This window comes from Dasypus novemcinctus, chromosome 10, assembly GCF_030445035.2.
Source record: "Dasypus novemcinctus isolate mDasNov1 chromosome 10, mDasNov1.1.hap2, whole genome shotgun sequence".
Taxonomy (NCBI): domain Eukaryota; kingdom Metazoa; phylum Chordata; class Mammalia; order Cingulata; family Dasypodidae; genus Dasypus; species Dasypus novemcinctus.
Genome location: NC_080682.1, coordinates 76,611,344 through 76,631,107, shown reverse-complemented (window position 1 = coordinate 76,631,107; position 19,764 = coordinate 76,611,344). Strand labels below are relative to the sequence as shown.

At 35.1% G+C, this 19,764-nt stretch overlaps 1 protein-coding gene across 1 annotated transcript in view; it reads right to left on the bottom strand.

Annotated features, from left to right (window-relative positions):
- Positions 1 to 361: 361 nt before the first annotated feature.
- Positions 362 to 19,764, bottom strand: part of PIK3C2A (phosphatidylinositol-4-phosphate 3-kinase catalytic subunit type 2 alpha) — a 116,568-nt gene continuing 97,165 nt past the window's right edge. The window contains exons 23-33 of the mRNA XM_058305678.2: positions 17,658 to 17,794; positions 14,594 to 14,763; positions 13,852 to 14,008; positions 12,663 to 12,772; positions 10,449 to 10,656; positions 7,835 to 7,959; positions 6,639 to 6,756; positions 6,477 to 6,549; positions 6,016 to 6,125; positions 5,803 to 5,928; positions 362 to 3,558 (exon numbers count right to left, since the gene is read on the bottom strand). Of these exons, the coding sequence (XP_058161661.1) occupies positions 3,376 to 3,558; positions 5,803 to 5,928; positions 6,016 to 6,125; positions 6,477 to 6,549; positions 6,639 to 6,756; positions 7,835 to 7,959; positions 10,449 to 10,656; positions 12,663 to 12,772; positions 13,852 to 14,008; positions 14,594 to 14,763; positions 17,658 to 17,794 (1,517 nt within the window). The 3' untranslated portion in view covers positions 362 to 3,375. The remainder of the gene's footprint in view (positions 3,559 to 5,802; positions 5,929 to 6,015; positions 6,126 to 6,476; positions 6,550 to 6,638; positions 6,757 to 7,834; positions 7,960 to 10,448; positions 10,657 to 12,662; positions 12,773 to 13,851; positions 14,009 to 14,593; positions 14,764 to 17,657; positions 17,795 to 19,764) is intronic.

The following is a 19,764-nucleotide window of genomic DNA, read 5'->3' as shown; positions in this document are numbered from 1 at the left end:
GACGGACGCCGTATCCACTGGGCCAAGTCCGCTTCCCTCCCGTTTTTTAATAGTAGCCATCCTAGTGGGGATAAAATGGTATCTCGTGGTGGTTTTGATATGCATTTCCTTAATAGCTAATGATGTTGAACATCCCTTCATATGCTTTATGGCTATTTGCCTATCTACTTTGGAGAAATGTTTATTGAAGTCCTTTGACCCGTTTTAAAATTGGGTGTTTTTTTGTTGTTGTTGAGCTCTGAATTTGAATCTGAATCTGGAATTCAGGTCAGGATTATTGGGGTGATGCAAGAACAGTAACAATGAGCTCATATGAAGGTTTAGAAAGTTTAGATGGCAAAAGAAATGACAACAACGTTCCTTTATTCCAAAGATATTTTAATACAATCGTAGTACAGTTATGAAGTCACATTCAATCCACTGAATATATTCAAGGTATTAATAAAAAACTATACATCTTTATAAACTACTTTAATATAATTAAAGTATTTGGTTCTTATCAATGAGACTAATTATGACATTCATTCATATTTGTACTGCTAATCAAATAACACATAAGTAAATCTACAGATTATGATAATCAGGCTTCAGTCCTTCTTGGTCTGAAGTCTTGGTATCAAAACTGAATGTTTTCATTTCTTTTTTAAATGCCACAATACTTGAATCTTAGAAAGAACAATCAATTTAAGGCAAGATATTGAAATTTGTATAACCTCTAATTTGAAAAAAGAATACTTTATCAAAGATCATACATGCTTTAACATTCAGATACCTATAGAGTCATATAAAGGCAGCAATGAAAACGTCAGTGCAAGTTCTACATTGGGTTCCTCAGTAAAGATAGTAATAGGTTCTTAGAATAAATCATTACTTCAATCCCAAAACACTGGCAAAAGGAAAGAATTCTTCTGGTGCAGACTTACATAATTACTTTTACTCAATAAAGATAGGTATAAAATATTGTGATTACACATAAAAATTAGTGTCTTTGCCAGTTTGTTTAAACTTTTGTTTTTCAGATTTACTTTAATGCAAGGTTAAAAAGAAGTTTAAAATTCCTACTGATTTTTAAATACATTGATATTAAGAAGTAGTACAAAGAGGCTCCTTTGTACTTTTTTTTGTAAGGACTGAATATCAGCATTTCACAAAGAAATAACTTATATTAAAATATATGGAAAATGTGTGTGTGTATGTGTATGTTTAATGACCAAAGAAAGCACACAATTAGTTAAATTAAGAGAAAAGAGCATTACCACTTATTCTATAGAACTCTGGTTAACTGTGCAGTATTAGCCATAATATACACTTTTAGATAAGAATCCAGAATTCTTGTATTTGCAAAGTGTCATTCCATTTTCTAGCTCTATTATTTGTGCTAAAAGACACTGATGTAACAGACTGCAAAAAAATTGAGGCATATTAACAATGACATCTTTTACCAAAACAGTACTTTGTTTTTCAGTAGCTAATAAATGATGGAATGGAATTAGGTCTCCAAAAACATCAGGTAAAACTATCTAGTACTTTACATTTGCAAAGTTACATATACACATTAAGGAAATGTTAACTGTATATGGAAAAAGCAAACAAAGGTGGTGCTTTGATATGAATTTTAATTAGCTTAAATAGGCAACACATTTTGACATTAATATAAAAAGATATTCATATATCATACTCATGGGGTTTCCTACAAATGGACCATTAGTGTTAGGCACCAAAAATTTCAAGTTTTGTTTTTGTTTTTTAAGCCTATTCTACTGGATATATCCTTAACCCTATTATTTAGGCTCTGCAGATATCACCATTTACATTAAACATTTGCATAATTCATAAAATTTCTGTTCTGGGCAAATGATTTGAAATTGTTGCTTTTCTTTTTATACTCTTCATTGTATATTTTGTCAGTTATCTCACAGCAATTAGATTACTACAATCTCTATTGCCATTTAAAAAGTGTCTGAATTTCTATTATAATCATGGGAGTATATATTGTGTATATATATTTATTCAGACTAAATATAAATTATGTGTAAAGTTGAATGGGTAAGTGATAAAAATAAATCTTATTTTTAATGGCTACTGTAGATTAATTTTAATCATGTCCTTTATGATTCTGAATCTCACTATGTTAAGGAAGAAAATTCTTTCATGCAAATGTACAAATGTTTACAAATTTAACTAAGACAGTTTACAAGACAAACTTCTTCATAAAGGAATATATTGAAATTTGGTTTGGACTCTAAAATTCTGTCCTGGACCTCTGATGAAGAGTCTGCCCTACTCATGGAGTTCTTGCAGCAAATAGGAATGGAAGAATAATTTTCACTTGTTTAATAAGGGAGTGGAGTATAGATATATGGAGGTGAAATTACCAAGCTTCAACTGACATTCTTGGAAAAAAAAGTAGGATTATAATGGAATGATGGAATTTAGTGTACAGCTAGCAACACTGATCAATCTCATTCAAGTGCTGGGTAACAAAGAAATTAGACCAAATGGCTTGACATTTAAATAATTAAGTCACAAAGAAGTAGAGAAAATTATCTTTCTGTGGAAAAAACTTAGTAAATGTGCACAATATCTTGTCTTTACTAAACTGATGGTGGGTGAAAACTACTTACTAATTATTTATTGAGTCAGGGAAAGGCATCAGATATGAAGTGCCAGAGAAGCATATGAAGTTAAGGCACCAATATATACAACTTCAGTGATTGGCACTTATTCTGAAAAAGGATTTAAAGACATGAATAATAAAAAGCAGTATTATATATTTTTTCCTACTTCTATTAACTATTTAGTAGTTTTTAACACAGCTGGGTGTTATTTGTGCTTCGCTTTTCAGCCATGTGAATAGCAGCTGCATTTTATGGTAACATCCCATACCTTTCCTTTCCTTTGGTGTTTGTGAATATATACTGTGGTAAAGGTTATAAAAGATGCATAAAAGCAAAATGTGTTGTGCTCATATAAGGAACAATCCAAAGTAGGTGGCTGAACTGACATAGTGCTATCAAATGAAACTAGAGCTATTACTCTAAATTACCAAGGAAAGGCTTAAAATCTTCACCAACTCAAAGTCTTTTTCAGGACTTACTATACATTAAGTTTAGGGTTTGTAGTACCCATCTCTCTCTATATTTATTGTTGCATTCTGTATAGTCTTTCTATATAATGACTTCCACAAATTCATAAAAGTTAGTCTTGTGACTGTTGGTCCAACAGATGTGTTGCAATGCAGCAAGTATCTTTAATTTTAAAACGTCTGTCCAAGTATAAAAATACTATACAAAGTCTACAAGTATTTGTGTGTATGCGTACATGCCCACATTTATAATAACTATTCTTGCTTCCAAAACTCAGAAATTCACTAGCTTACAAATAGGTTGCTGCAGTCAACTGGTACCACTTAACTGTCTCTTTGCTCAAGTTGAAATCTTTCAGAGGCAGCGTTATTCCACCTAAGAAAAAATTCTCCCGCAGAGATTCTGCACTAAGTACACTTAGTTGAAGTTCTCTTTGTTTTAGGGTTTCTTTGCTGTATCCACTGTACACAAGCTATAGCAAGGAAAAAAGAAACATTAAATTAGAAGTTATAAAATAAAACAGTTTGGTATCTGGAATATTTTATGTGAAAACAGAAGTGAGGATATTAGCAAAAATTAACCACAAATTATGACATTGATCACCACACATCTGGTAGAATTTGGGTCAATACTTTAGAAGCACGCTTTATATTTCAGGAGTTCTAGATTATACTAATATTCCTCTAGATATCTGAGAGATGGATGAAGTAGGACACCAATCACAGCCTAAAAACAGAAATTAGAAACATGGTTTTTTTCCTGAGATGGAGGTGATGGGAAAAGGAAAAGAAATTACATGGCACTATAACTTAAGATGACCTAGTGGCTAGGTAAAGAGAACGGAAGGAAGCAAGTTAGGATAGCATAATTATAATTATTTTGAAAACAAGGGATTAAAATTTCCTTTTGTGATCTTGTTTTGATGGGTTTTTATATACCATGAAATGACAGTTTCCGATTATCCATAATTCAGTGCAAACTTACCAAATAAAAATGCAGTTAACAGCAAATGTAGAGTGTTGCAGCATTATCCATTTCAATTCTCATTGTATTGAACACTTAACTTGGACTTTTTTTCCCCCAGAAAGCCTCACCCTAAGTTGTGATAATCAACTCCTTAACCTAACCTTTCTAATTGTTTGGCTAAATAACAACAAAACAAAAACAATACTGAAATCACTTCATTTTCTTTTTTTTAGGAGGTACCAGGGCTTGAACCTGGGACCTCATACATAGGAAGCAGGCACTTAACCAATGAGCTACACCTACTCTTCTCATTTCATTTTCTTGATAGCAGAACACTAAAAAAATCCAATACTCCTTTTTGAGAATAATACCAATTAGCCTTCACCAAGCATTCTGTATGCTCTTAAAGGAGTGAGAGGCTCTTATATCGTTTTTAAGAAATTTATATCTTTGATGAAAATTCAGAATTATTTGACTCCAATCTCTATCCAAACATTTTTGTGTAGATATAATGTTAATGACACAAATAATGTATTCATTCTAAAGAAATAGTTGAATGAGAAAAAAAAAAGAGGGGTGGGGTGGGTTACCATAGCAGATTGACCATGAATATCTCAGCAAAGTCACAGTCCTACTTCACACTGCTCAGTTAACGCTTTGCTTATTACTTTCAGTTTTATGCACTTTATTTCAAGAAGGTTACTTAAAGAGTAAAATATGATTGAAGAATGACCAGGATCTTGAAAGGATTTTGAAACTAAATGCTATCATTTTAAGGTAAAGATATTGAAGATAGGAAGTGGATTTGGCCCTATCAGGGCCATCTGCCTACCACATGGGAGGTCCGCTGTTCAAACCCCGGGCCTCCTTGACCCGTGTGCAGCTGGCCCATGCTCAGTGCTGATGGGCACAAGGAGTGCCGTGCCACGCAGGGGTGTCTCCTGCGTAGGGGAGCCCCGTGCGCAAGGAGTGCACCCCATAAGGAGAGCTGCCCAGTATGAAAAGAAAGTGCAGAGTGCCCAAGAATGGCACCGCACACGTGGAGAGCTGACACAGCAAGGTGACCAACAAAAAGAAACACAGATTCCTGGTGCCGCTGATAAGGATAGAAGCGGTCACAGAAGAACACACAGCGAATGGACAGAGACAGCAGACGACTAGGGGGGTGGGGAGGGGAGAGAAATTTAAAAAAATAAATCTTTAAAAAAAAAAAGTCTAATAGAAATATTAAAAAATATATATTGAAAATGTTTTAAAAGAAGAAATAGGAAGGATAATTTGAACTTCCATTAGCTGAAGGGCTGCCATGTAGAAGAAGGAAAAGAGTAGTTCTATGTGGTCCCAAGACATACAAATGAGTTGGTGCAAACCACAGGGAGTCAAGATTTTCAGCTCAGTTAGTATAAAAAATAATCTGCTAAGCTTTGGAGATGCCAAAAACAAACTGGATGACCTGTAAGTATTTAAGCATTGATTAGATTACTTTTCGAAAATCAGTTGTAGAGGGGCTTTCAGCACAGGAAGAATAGTTGAATCATATTGTTCCAAGGGCATTTTAAAACTTAAAGGTCTGTGATTTAAGGTTTGATTCTGATTATTTTGTTAAATACCATTAGACTGTTACTGATTTGTTTTTCTAGTACAATGACTATTTTAGCAACTGATAACTAAAATTTGTAAATTTAAAATGTTTAAAATTTTAAAATTCCCAAACAAATCTAGGAGATTTTTATAAATGATTTTAACTTACCATTTCATTGAATGTTGGATTCCTGGTTTTTCGTGAAATTTTGGTTTTACGTTTGGATGTTTTGTGGGTATCTGGAAGTAGGTATGTTTTAACATACGGATTTGGGTCAGCCCCATCTTCAGTAACCTATAAAGAAAAGCAGTCCCTTAACAGTAATGCCTCCTACCAAGATATAGATTTCTTCTACCATCATTATTATTTGTAAACACTCACAAGATCTTTGATGTGCATAACCATGATGAAAAGAGTACCATTTCGGTAAGAGACAGATAACTTCACTGCTCCTCCTATTTGGCCTGGGGTAGGACTGAAGGGACCTGCATCTGAAAATGTAAGTAATTTACCTTTATTTTAAATTGCTTGCAGTGGTTCAGAGTACAACAAAAGGATTTTACGTTACTTCAATAGACTACCATACATGGAACAAAAGAACTTGCTAGGCCACTGATTTATAGTTATTTAATAATCTATCTCACTCTATTAAGACAGATACTATTTATCATTATCTAGAAATAGACTGGTTTAGAAAGAATATCCTGATTCTTCCCCTATTCTCACATTCTCAATGACAACAGCCAGTAACCCCACTGTCACTCCACCACATCTACTGGGTAGTTACCGACTTGTAGGTCACAAGGAAGCAATGAATTCTAAAAGCAGAAAAATAATCTTACCTGCACATCTGGCTATTCCTTCAGCTTTCTCATCACGAAGTAAAGGGTGGAAAAAAGTACAAACAAGATCACACTAAGATGAAGGGAAAAAAAAGTCATTAGTTCAAATATTATGTAGCACGAAAGGTACAGTAGGTTATTATTTGTCATATAGGAGGTCACCTCTGCTACATCCAATGAAGCACTCATCAAACTCTGTAAATAGCTGTTTAACTCAATTTTCCTTTTGGCTGCTACATCTTTTATGTGTGTTCTTCCTAGAACCATCCTATTAGGAAAGCTAAAAAATGAAAACAAAAACAAGTAGGATTTAAGTTATTTTATCTGGAAGTTTACAAAAGAAATACACTTTTTAAAACATACTTAACTGCACAGTAGAGTCTTAATTTGAAATAAGTTTTTTTGTATGTGTGATTTCCCTTTTAAAAAGTACAGGCTTTTTTTGTTTAAGTATTGGAAATGAAATAGTTGAGTTACTTATTATCCTTTTATAATCCTTTATACAAAAGGTATGCAAGTTGCCTTTATTACTACAAATGAGGAAATAGGTATATGCCCATTTTTCTGTTTATTTCTTCTCAAGTTTAACTATTCACAAATATTTTTTTATTCATATCAGATTCCCAAAAAAGTCATTACTCAAGCAGCCATTGCTATTGGAGAAACCAGTAAACATACAAATAATGACCTAGGGCCCAAGTCAGGTGCTAAAAGATAATCTCAACTCTGCTTGTTTTGGTGGCAGTGGGAAAATGAGACTGCTCATGGAAATAAACTGATACCCACTTTACCTCCTACTTGCTTTTAAAATCTAGTCTGAAAAGAATATGAGCAACTTGATACAGGAAATATAGATATTCAAAGTCTACTAGCCACTAAACTACCTTAAAACTGGGAGATTTCCAAAGGGTTTCAGTTAAAACAGTAAGATTTTAGTTAACAGTCTTAATGGTAAATTATTTTTGAGAGGGGCTCAGTATGACCCATAACAGAATACTTATTTTTGCAGTGATTTAGCTGCAGAATCAAAACTAAGATTCCAAATCTTTATCTTGTGTTGTTTACTGTGGTAGAGACAACAAATTCAAAATTTTAACTAAAATTAGAATCTGGAAAATCCCTTATTTTAAGTTTAATATCTAGATCATTTATTCATTGTTTATTCAGTCAACAAAATATTATGGCTCCTTGTCTACATCTAGTACTGGGTTAGACCTCTGTGATAGAAAAGAAAACAAGACAGGCACAATTCATAATATTGTACTACATGTTAAAACAAAGCTTTTGACCGACATTTGATCATAAAGAAATTGTTTCCTACAAGAAAGGATTATTAATGCACAAGGATGGGAACATACCCTGGTAATTTCCAAAGTGGAAAAATAATGCTGAGCTTATTGTGAAGTTCTTGAAACTCGTCAAATGTTCGGAAAACAAATGATGGTTCCAACTGTCCTTCCCTCAAAATTCGGACTACATAAATCTGAAAAGAAATCATAGCCCAAACACACATTAAAATTATAACAAAACTTTTCTTGATAGAAAGAAAATTTACAAATTATCTCTATGTAGTCCAAGTGCTTTATTTTATTATTGTTTTTAGGAGGTACCAGGGATTGAACCCAGGACATGGTACACGGGAAACTGGCGCTCAACCACTAAGCTATATCCACTCCCTCCAAGTAGTTTTAAATTGGTAATATATAGGCACCAATAGGAAATAACAAATAAAAAATCATTGTATTTATAACATATCTAACTATATTTTAAGAATAATCATAACCATTATATATATATATATCTTGAAATGAAAGTATTTCCTTCCTGGGATTAAATATAACAAATATACTCCCCAATCTATTAATTTAATTCATTTCCAATAAGAATATTAGAGTAAGTAAGCTCATTTAAGAGAGTAAATGGGGGAAAAGACAAAAAAAATACAAGGTGTGGGAGATGAGGGAATTTACCTTATTGTATATTATTGTATATTAATATATTATTAAGTGACAGTACTTTAAAGAGAGTAATTCTGGTATAAGAAGAATCAGATATATCTAAGGAAGATCAGAAATAAATTCAGTAATACATATAAACTTAGTTTATGTAAATATGGCATTATAAATCATTGGGGAAAGAATGGACTACTCAGTAAAATGGTGTTAGAATAATTAGATATATATCAAGGTAAATCCCTAACTATTTTACAAAAATAAGTTCCAGAGATATTGAAGTTGTAGAAAAGTAAAAGCATAAAAGAAAACAAAGGAGGTTATTTTCACTCTCTGGGATAGCTAAGATGTAGGACTAATATAAATCCCAGAAATCAGTAAAAAAGAAAAAAAGAGAGAGAGAGAGAGATGGCCACATAAATATTTTAAATTTCAGCAAATTTAAAAGACAAATGACAGGACAATAGACAAATGACTATTAATAAATAAAAAGCTAAGAACACAAAGGATTGAGGTCCTGCAAATCAACAGGAAAAAAAAAGGCAAAACCTTAATTGGGTACAATATGAATGAATGAAAAGTAATTTTCAAAAGAAATAAATACTTGATAACCATATAAAAAGATTCTAAAATTTACTCTAATAAGTGAAAACTAAAATACTAGTGAAATAGATTTTCTCGTTTAAAAAATTTTATTGAGTATATCATTCATACATGAAAATAGCGTATAGTAAAAGCTGTGAACGTCCAAAACAAACATGCATAACATCATACAGGGCTCCCATACATCACCCCACCATCAACACCTGCAATGTTGCAAGTTATGGAAGAGTCTTGTCAAAATATTACTACTAACTATAGTCTATATCTTTCATTTGGTGTAGTTTCCCAATCCACCTTATTAACAGCCTGTATTAGTATTATATATTTGTTATAGTTCATGAGAGAAAGTTCTCATATTTGTTCTGTTAACCACAGTCCATTGTCCACCACAGGATTAGTGAAATGGATTTTTAAAATCTATCAGTTTGTTAAAAATTAAAGAAAAGCATTGGAAGGTATTATCCAACAAAAATATTAGCACAAAGGTGAAAAGTAACAACAAAAAAGATGAAAATGCTATACTGTGGAGAGGTGGGGAGTGAGCACACCAAAATCCTATTGTTGTTCAAAAACAAATTTCACAGATTTGTAAAATTTCATCAAACTGGAAAGTGGAATGGGAACTTAGATTATTTACTTTATAAAATAAAATAAAAATTGTTTGAATTTGTTACAATAAGCAAGATTTACTTTTTAAAAAAAATTTCTAAAGATTTCTTTTTTATTTCTTTCTCTCCTCTCCCCCGACTCCATTTGTCTGCTCTCTTGTGTCCATTCACTGTGTGTTCTTCTGTTCTGTGTCTGCTTACATTCTTGGCGGCACTGGGAATCTGTGTCTCTTTTTTGTTGTGTCATCTTGCTGCATCAGGTCTCCGTGAGTGCGGCACCACTCCTGGGTGGGCTGCGCTTGTTCGAGTGGGGTGGCTTTCCTTGCAGAGCACACTCCTTGCACATGGTGTTCCCTTACGTGGGGGGACATCCCTGTGTGGCATAGCACTCCTTGTGAGTATCAGTACTATGCGTGGGCCAGGAGGCCCTGGGTTTAAACCCTTGACCTCCTATATGGTAGGCGGACGCTCTATCAGTTGAGCCATATCTGCTTCCCAAGATTTACTTTTGAAATTAAGAAATACTGAAGATAGAGAAAAGCAGAATAATAGGACCCTTTTGGCCTCATCTATGAAAGAGGGGTATCATTTGATCCTTGTGGTTTTGTTCTCCAGGAAATTTACAAAGAAATAAGTGTTGGAAAAATATTAGGAATTCTCCAAGTAAATTTATTTATTTTTGGATCATCCATCGAAGAAATAAGAATGAACAGGAAAAATGCTTGAACCTTTGGCAGAGCCAGTGAAAGAAGTAGGAAAGATGACAATAATTCATGCATGAATGTCACAAATATTGAAAACAAACTTACGTAATGTTTATCTGGATTGTACTTCTTATGATATGTGAAAACAGAGACTTCCTTGATTCGACCATCTTGTCTGAAGGAGTAAGTTTTAGGTGAAAATGACAGGATGGGCTCATCATTAGAGGGAAGACCAGAAAAACGCAACTGAGCAAGGTTGTGAATGAAGAAGTTAAACTTTGTGGCGATGCTACCTAAACTTGACTCAATCAGCCTACAAAATAATCAGAAAGCTTATTAACAGTAAATATTCATGGAAACACATGCTTAATTAAAACAAAAAACACCCTACTTTCATTCCTTTCAAAATATTAAGCAGATTCTCACATTTCCATGGAATCCCTTTTTTCTATAGGACAAAGACCTGTTAAAATACATCTTATCCTAACAAGAAAATTTTAGCATAAGAAATGTCCCCATTCCATCCCACTGTCTCAAGGCAATAACACTTTGTTTTCTTTTTTCTTTTTTTTAAAAGAATTATTTATTTATTTATTTATTTATTTCTCTCTCCTCCGCCCCCCCCCCCCCACCCAGGTTGTCTGTTCTCTGTGTCTATTTGCTGCGTCTTCTTTGTCTGCTTCTGCTGTTGTCAGCGGCACGGGAATCTGTGTTTCTTCTTGTTGCATCATCTTGTTGTGTCAGCTCTCCGTGTGTAAGGAACCATTCCTGGGCAGGCTGCACTTTCTTTCGTGCTGGGCGGCTCTCCTTACGGGGCACACTCCTTGCGCGTGGGGCTCCCCTATGCGGGGGACACCCCTGCGTGGCAGGGCACTCCTTCTGTGCATCAGCATTGCGCATGGGCCAGCTGCACACGGGTCAAGGAGGCCCGGGGTTTGAACCGCGGACCTCCCATGTGGTAGACGGATGCCCTAACCACTGGGCCAAGTCCGCCACCAACACTTTGTTTTCTTGAGCCATGTGGGGTCTGAGACTAATTAAAGAGCTCTTAAGGATAGAAAATGATTGGTATAATGCTAAAAAGATGCCTTGATTATTTTATTCCCTGGTAATAAAGGGAGAAGAGGATAACCAAACAGGTATGGAAAGACGCATTCAAAGTAATCCAAAAGTTTTAAAAACTTTTCTATCAAATAGCAGATTAGTAGAATCTTGTGTCAGATTCCTCAAGTAATCATGTTGCTCAAGAAAATAAGTTTTGGTTTGACAGGATGGGGAATTTGTTGGGGGTAAATATGGAAGGCAAGTCTGGGTAGAACATTTTAGGCAAGAAAAGGAAATAAATCTTAGAAACAGGGCAAAGGAAGCAAAAAGATTCAAAAAGAAGTGAGGGAACCTCTTTTTAAATATTGCATATTTAAAGCAATAATGACAAATTCAAATGCCAGTATACTGGTATATACATTTCAAGTAATACATCATATCATAACAGTTTACAACAATAGTGTCCCAGAGTTTGCTGTTTTAAGCACTTAGGGTATCCATAAAAACTGTTACGACAGAATCCTAAAAAATAAATTAGTACAGATATTCTTTTAGAAAATACCTTGAAGAGGTATTTTGCACTGTGGAAAACATGTTTCTCAGAAATAGTTCATAAACAGAATTTTAAAAATTGAAAAATAAATCTTTAGATCATATTTTGAGAGAAACAAATATATTTTTTAAATGCTGTTATAAATCCTTTACATTTAACTCAGTAAATAAACTTTTCATAACCTACTATTTGTTCATATTGGGAATCACATTTTTTTTCTGTAAATGAGAATTTCAATATGTAGCATTTGTTTAAACTAAGGTAAAGCAAATCAAAGCTAAATTATATGTGTTTTTTTCTAATAAATTTAAATATGGGGAAACCGACTTTGGCCCAGTGGTTAGGGCGTCGGTCTACCACATGGGAGGTCCGCGGTTCAAGCCCCGGGCCTCCTTGACCCGTGTGGAGCTGGCCATGCGCAGCGCTGATGCGCGCAAGGAGTGCCGTGCCACGCAAGGGTGTCCCCCGCGTGGGGGAGCCCCACACGCAAGGAGTGCGCCCGTGAGGAAAGCCGCCCAGCGTGAAAAGAAAGAGCAGCCTGCCCAGGAATGGCGCCGCCCACACTTCCCATGCCGCTGACGACAACAGAAGCGGACAAAGAAACAAGACGCAGCAAATAGACACCAAAGAACAGACAACCAGGGGAGGGGGGGAAATTAAATAAATAAATAAATCTTTAAAAAAAAAAAAAAAAAAAAAAAAAAAATTTAAATATGCCTTACCTGGTAAAGAAAATTGTAGCTTCTGCATCTGTAGTTTGAGGTTGAAGTGCATCTCTAACGTACTTTAAGTCTTGAATACTTGTAAGTTCTGGTAACCCTGAAGGAATCATCTATATAAGAAAAAAGAGTTTTGAGTTAATTTTTTCAAAAACCAGTTCCCCATTCATCCCCACAAACTGATCAAGTTATCAGAACTAAAGCCAACAAAAAGTCATAGTTTTGAGGAGTCTGGCAGTGTTTTGGAGACCTAAGTGATTCTCGTAAACACAAGAAAACAGGCCAAGGAAGTCAACTGACTTGATGGAAGTCATGAAGCCAGTTTATGGAATAAAAGCTGTGAAATCAAGACTTCCTTTTATCTAGTCCTCTATGTTTACTACTATACCAATTTCAGTCATAATAATTATAGCAATACTGTTGTTACTGTTTTACTTTGTGCTTAAGTATAATATACATCAAAAAGAGTACAGAGGGAAGTGTATGTGGCTCAAGCAATTGGGTGCCTGTCTCCCACACTGTGGGTGGGGTCCCAGGTTCAGTTCCTAGTGCCTCCAAAAGAAGATGAGCAAGACAGCAAGCTGACATGGCATGGTGAGCTGAAGCAAGGAGGTGATGCAACAAGGAAAACACACAATGAGAGACCCAACAAGCAGGGAGCTGAGGTGGCTCAAGACACTGGATGCCTCCCTCCCACATGGGAGGACCTGGGTTCCATTCCCAGTACCTCCTGAAAACAAAAGAAGACGAGCACAAAACAAACAGACACAGAGAGCAGACAGTGAGTGCAAACAATGGGGGCGGGGCGGGGGGGGGGGGCGGAGAAATAAAGAAATAAAATAAATCTTAAAAATAAAGTACAGAAACCATAAACTTAAAGAATTTTCACAATCTGAACACACCCAGATTAAGACACAAAACATTTACCAGTATCCCAGATGCCCCTCTTAGGCTCACTACCTCCAGGGTAGGCACTCTACCGACTCGTTTTCTGTACTTAACGTAAATGGAACCATATAATATGCACTCATGCCTGGCTTCTTTCACACAGCAGTAATTTTTAAGTATTTCAGGAATAAAATATCTGACATTTGTGACTAGAGTAAATTTCATTCCAAATACCTTTTTTACATATTGAAATATTGAGACATGAATATAAAATTAATTACATGCTCATAAAGATCAAATTTACCAGTGAAAGAAGGTTAAGAAAGAGGTTTGTTTGTTTTCTTATCAAGTTGTAGGCCTGACAGCAGAGATCCACAAACAACTGGAAACGAATGGTGGGCTTTTCACCCCCATTAATGACGTAGGCCATGTCAGAGGTAAGCACAAAAGGAGCCCGATCTCTATTTAAAAAGACAGTACACATGAAGTATTAGTCACAGAAGAATACTGTAAGAATGCTATTGCTATTTGGTTATTATATTACTAACATGGTTATTAAACTAAGCTATCTGAACCATAGCAATTTCCAACTGAGAAACATCAGGCAGTTTTGAATTTGCATACTTCTTAAAAATTCTTTTTTCAGTAAAGTATCATAGAATAATCTCACTATTTAGATGAACTTATATATGAAATTTTCTTGAAGGTGGTATTTATAAATCTATACACCTGAATAAAGATCCAACAGTAGTTACACACAGAGAAAAATTATGTCCTCATTGCCATTACATAAACGGGAACATTTCTAATAGATACAGCCAAACGGAGAAACTGTACTCTTGATTTATACTTATTTCAACAAAGCTTATACACATCTACCTACACTCATTTTTATCATCTTTTATGGCTTTTTTCCTCCCAGTTTTGCCCAAAGGGAGCCACAAGGTAAAGCATATTAAGAAAAAGGCAAGGTTATGAGACATTAATTTGTGAAACAGGAAGCACTCTCTTTTCATTAGCAGCAGCAATAATAACAATATCATTACCTTTTGAAGCTACCAAACATCTGTGCATGGCCTAAAAATTTTCCAAAGTCAATGTGAAACATGTGTCCAGTGCTTCGAAGCATTATATTGTCATTGTGTCGATCACAGATTCCTAAAACATAAGTGGCTACACAGCATCCAGCACACGAATAGATAAAATTCTCAGAAGCCTATAATAAATACACGAAAAAACATTTTTTAAAGGGGCAGGATTACAAAGAAGATTAAAGGAATTCAGCACTCTTCAAAAATACTACTGTAATCCACTTTCTCAGGAGGAATATAAACTGGGTGATGGTAATAAAAGCCAGCATTTTCATATTTCAAAACCATAAGTACCCTTTCTTAAGATAGTCATCTTATATCTTAAATTGCCTACTAACAAAATTAATGTGTTTTTGTTGGAGATTTGGGCCCAAAGGATATCAGGAATAAAAGATAAAGAAAAAGGAGAATGAAACAAAGAGAAAGAAAGAGAGGGAGCTGGGATCAGGGGGGTCTGCAAGTAGAGACTTATCAGACAACTTTATTGTTTATACGGGGCTCTCTATATACCCCAGTCTACGTGAGAAAAGCAGCAACATGCAGTTAACTAGTAGCATTACTCATGATCTAAGGAATTTAAAAAATTTTATCTCAAGGTGCAAAGTCTAAGTGTTCTATTTACTATAAAATATATGTGCTCATTTTTATCTCTGCCTGTAGCATCATCCTGACAGCCATCAAGCATTCAACCTTGCATTCCTTATATTGCAAGCGTAGCCATGGAGACAGTGTATCTCTCCTTGCAAGACCACTGTGCCTCAGTTTCCAACATATTTTATTTTCCATTTTGTTACTACTCCCTATATGTCATCTGCAAGTCTTTCAAAGCTAGAGACCTTCTTTTACTTTAGTCTTTCCTGTCCTGGGAATTACTAAAATTACCAAAATAATATCTGACAGCAATATGCAGCAAGAAGCATGAATATTTTTATCCAGTATGTACATTTAGTTTATTCTCAAGATACTGTATTTTTGAGAAGCAATTATAGGCTTAACCTATGTAGTTAATTTTACTCCATAATCCCCAAGATCATTACTGATGATAATGATGATAATGTTTAATAATAGCAAATGTTTATATAACACTTATGACAAACTTGGCACTACTCTTTCTCTTTCTATATATACAAAGAATATATGTATACATTAATTCATTTAAAATCTCACAACAAATCAATGACATAGGTACTATTAGTGTCATTTCACAGATAAGGAAACAGAAGCACAGGAATTATTTGCTCAAAATCACACAATCGGTAAGTGGCAGGCAATCTGACACCACTGTTTTATTTCCACTTATTTAGTAAAGCACATAAAAGGCCCTTAATGTACTCTATTTAACCAAGTATTTAGTGTCAGCTTATCTGGAGTCAGAAAAGAGCCAACATTATTATAAACAAGTACTGGCTTCTGCTTTAGTGCCTTTCCCAAATCACAAAGATGTAAAACAAAAAGGGGGTAGGGAGTGGATTCTAACAGTTTAAAACACTCACAAAGGACAAAATTCCTCTACTATAATTTCCTAGGTCAACAGATGGCACCTGTATGTATTTGTAAATGTGATACATTAATGATTTTACATAAACTAGGCAGCTTAATAACATTAAAACTGAGGTTTTCTTAGAATACCATTCAAAGTGTTTTTTAATTTCTCTTAGGCCAAGTCAGTATTGTTAGAGGTCTTATGCCCTAAGAGATTACCCTTTCTTCATATATAATTCAAATAAATACTAAACCAATAAATAGATGCTCCCAATAATTAGAAGAAAAAGAACAGCTATCAATTATACCATTTAATCCATGCCAGCAACTTACATATATTAACTCATTTAATTCTCATAATTTTTTGGTACTATTATTTTTAAGCCATCATATACATCATCATAGCATAATTTGTAATAGTTTACTGCAGAGGTCACTGGGGCACAAATAGGATAAATAATTCACCCAAGTCACTATAGCTACTGAATGACTTGGGGCCTGAATTCAAGCCCAGACAGTTTGGCTCAGTCCATCTTCTTAACTACCACATGGCACTGTAGCTTGTACTCATTTCCAAAACAACTTCCAAGATCTTGGTGAAGAATAAAATTCTGGGTTATAAAAACACCTCTGCCTTACTGGTCCCTAAGTACATGTTTCAGGTGTTTTTTTGGGCAATTTCATTTGCTTTCACTCAGATTCCTATCATTAAATGCACCGTATTTTATATTCTTTTCTACATTTAGAGACACTATTTTCCTAACTTAGACTAAATGGCTATTTAGTCAGCAGAATTGGAAAATAAAATCATTTAAAACCTGCTGTGACAGTTTGAAGTTTTGTGAATCCCAGAAAAGATCATGTTCTTTGAACCAATCCATTCCTGTAGGTGTGGGGCCCTTTGATTTCATTAGAGTCAGTTATGGGATCTTTTGATCAAATTACTTGATGAGATCACTTTAGGGCCTTTGATTGGACTAAAACAGTGAGGTATGACCCAGGTTGAATCTCTGCCGTTTTGCTGGGGTCTTATATAAATTGAGAACTGGAAGCAGAAACACACAGAAAAAGAGCTGCCATTTTCACCTTGCCGTGTGAGAAAGGACTCCAGGATTGCCTACAGTTGTGGAAAGAAAAAGAAGCCCCGAGAGGCTGAGAGAGAGGCCTGAGAGAAACCCGGTGAGGCTAGGCCCACAGAGCAGCTCAAAGCTGAAGGGAAGAGCCCTGCCACGTGCTTGATTGCTAACAGCTTAGCCAGGGAGAAAGCAGCCTGGAGGAGATGCAGAGAGCTACTGTTTTGCCTGCCATGCAGCAGGAGTCCAGGATCCAGCAGCTGACTTCCAGTGAGAAAGCACCTCTGATGCCTTGATTTGGACATTTTTACAGTTTTGCACTGTAAACTTTTACACTAATAAATTCCCTTTATAAAGCCAACCCATATCTGATATTTTGCATTGGAAACTTTAGCAAACTAAAACACCTACATAATACTACACTTTTTAAAAAGTTATTTAGAATAAGGAGACATGCTAATCACCTTTTCATATTCTTCTTCGGAGGGATTATATTTTCTCAGCCACTCTGCAAGTGGTTTATCTTTAAAGGATCCCGTCACACCATATTCCACTTGGATTTTCCTGAGGGTATCTGAAGCAGGAACTAGCTCCACCATGCCTTTAACAACAAAATATTAAGCTTTGTGAAAATATTTCCCAGAAGTAAGCCTTTTAAAAACTACTGCTTTCAATCTTTGACATTAAGACACCAGTGAGCAATTATCACTTTAAAAATCAACTCTGGCAGCCCATCCTAGAGAAAATTGAACAATTGAAATTATTTATTGTTTTTTATTTTTGAAAGTACCTAAGAAGTAAAAGTTGAATCTGACTATTTGAGACTCTATAGTCTGTACTACAGACTGCTAATCATCAAAGAATACCAACTTTTTTTTTACTTTAAAAAAAATGTATTTTAATTGAAGTATATCATTCATACATGAACATGCATAAATAAATGTCTAGTAAAGATTGTGAACTTACAAAATAAACATAACATCATACAGGGGTCTCATACATCACCTCTCTTCCAACACTTTGCATTGCTGTGAAACATTTGTTACAAACTATGAAAGAGCACCAAAGAATAAGTTTTAATATAAACTAAATGATACTGACCTCATATGTAAAGTTACTTATAAGATACATGGTATCCAATTTCAGCACACAAAGCTTTGTCTAATCATGTATTTGAGTAAGATAAAAGTGTTTTAGAGTACAGTGAGCCCTTTCACAGGGAAGAATAGATTAAGATTGTGTTTATGATAAGTTACAGTCTCGAGTATAAGTTTTGTCTTCCGAACTGGAATGTAAAATGCCTGACTGTGCAGATCGTTTTTTGTTTTCTTTGTGATTCCTTCAAAAACAAGTATCAAACAAATTATGGGATATCTAAACAATGGACTACGATGAGGTAGATCTCTGAGTAGAACGATCTTAAAATGTTATTTTGAAAGACAAAATCCAGATGCAGTACTCTATTTTCTGTGTTTATATATTACATGTACATGTTAAAATATACACAAAATACTGTCAGAAGGCTATGTAGTAAGTGCTTACATTTTGGGAGGAGGAAGCCTAGGACTGAGAATGGAGGTGTGGGAAAGAAAATTTACTTTTCAATTTATTCTATTACATGCTGTCTGAATTTTTTACTCTCAGCATATATTATCTACATAATTAAAAATAGTTTATTTATATAGTTTTTAAATCAAGGAGAGACATTGGTGTGAAAATAAAGGATATGGAAAAAGATCTGCCTCAGACAAGGACTGGAAGAAACCAAATAGGCCAAGGCCTCCAGGGCTCCTCAAAAGAAAGTAGGAAGGCCATATGCTAATCCCAGTAGTCTGGTCACACATGGCAGAACGAATTCATTTGGAATTTTTTATGTTGTATTTGTTGCATCATCTACTTTATAGTTCACAAAGGCATTTGTTTTCAATGGGTACATTCATCTTGATTCCATGACTACATCTAATAAAAAACTTAATATGTATATTCAAATTTCATGATTAAATATTCATACTTACTATGTACAAAACATTAGACTAAAATGCATAGGCTATCCAGAGAAGCACTATATAAGATACAGTCCCTGCTCCGAGGGAACTTATTTATAATCAATCCAGTGGAGAACATACAAAATGTGTGAAAAGAAACACTAAGTATGGGAAGCAGACATGACTCAACTGATAAGAGCATCCACCTACCATATAAGAGGTCCAGGGTTTGATTCCCAGGGCCTCCTGACCCGTGTGGTGAGTTGGCCTGTGCACAGTGCTGCTGCCATGAGCAAGGAGTGCCGTGCCACGCTGGGGTGTCCCCATGTAGGGGTCCCCCCTGCACAAAGAGCGTGCCTCGCAAGAAGAGCCGCCCGGCGTGAAAAAAGTGCAGCTCACCCAGGAGTGGCGCCGCACACACAGAGAGGTGACACATCAAGATGGCGCAACCAAAAAGACGCAGTTTCCCAGTGCCAGTGGATAATGCAAGCGGATGCAGAAGAACACACAGTGAATGAACACAGCAGACAATAGGGGGACAGGAGAGGAATTAAATAAAATAAATCTTAAAAAAAAAAAAAGAAAC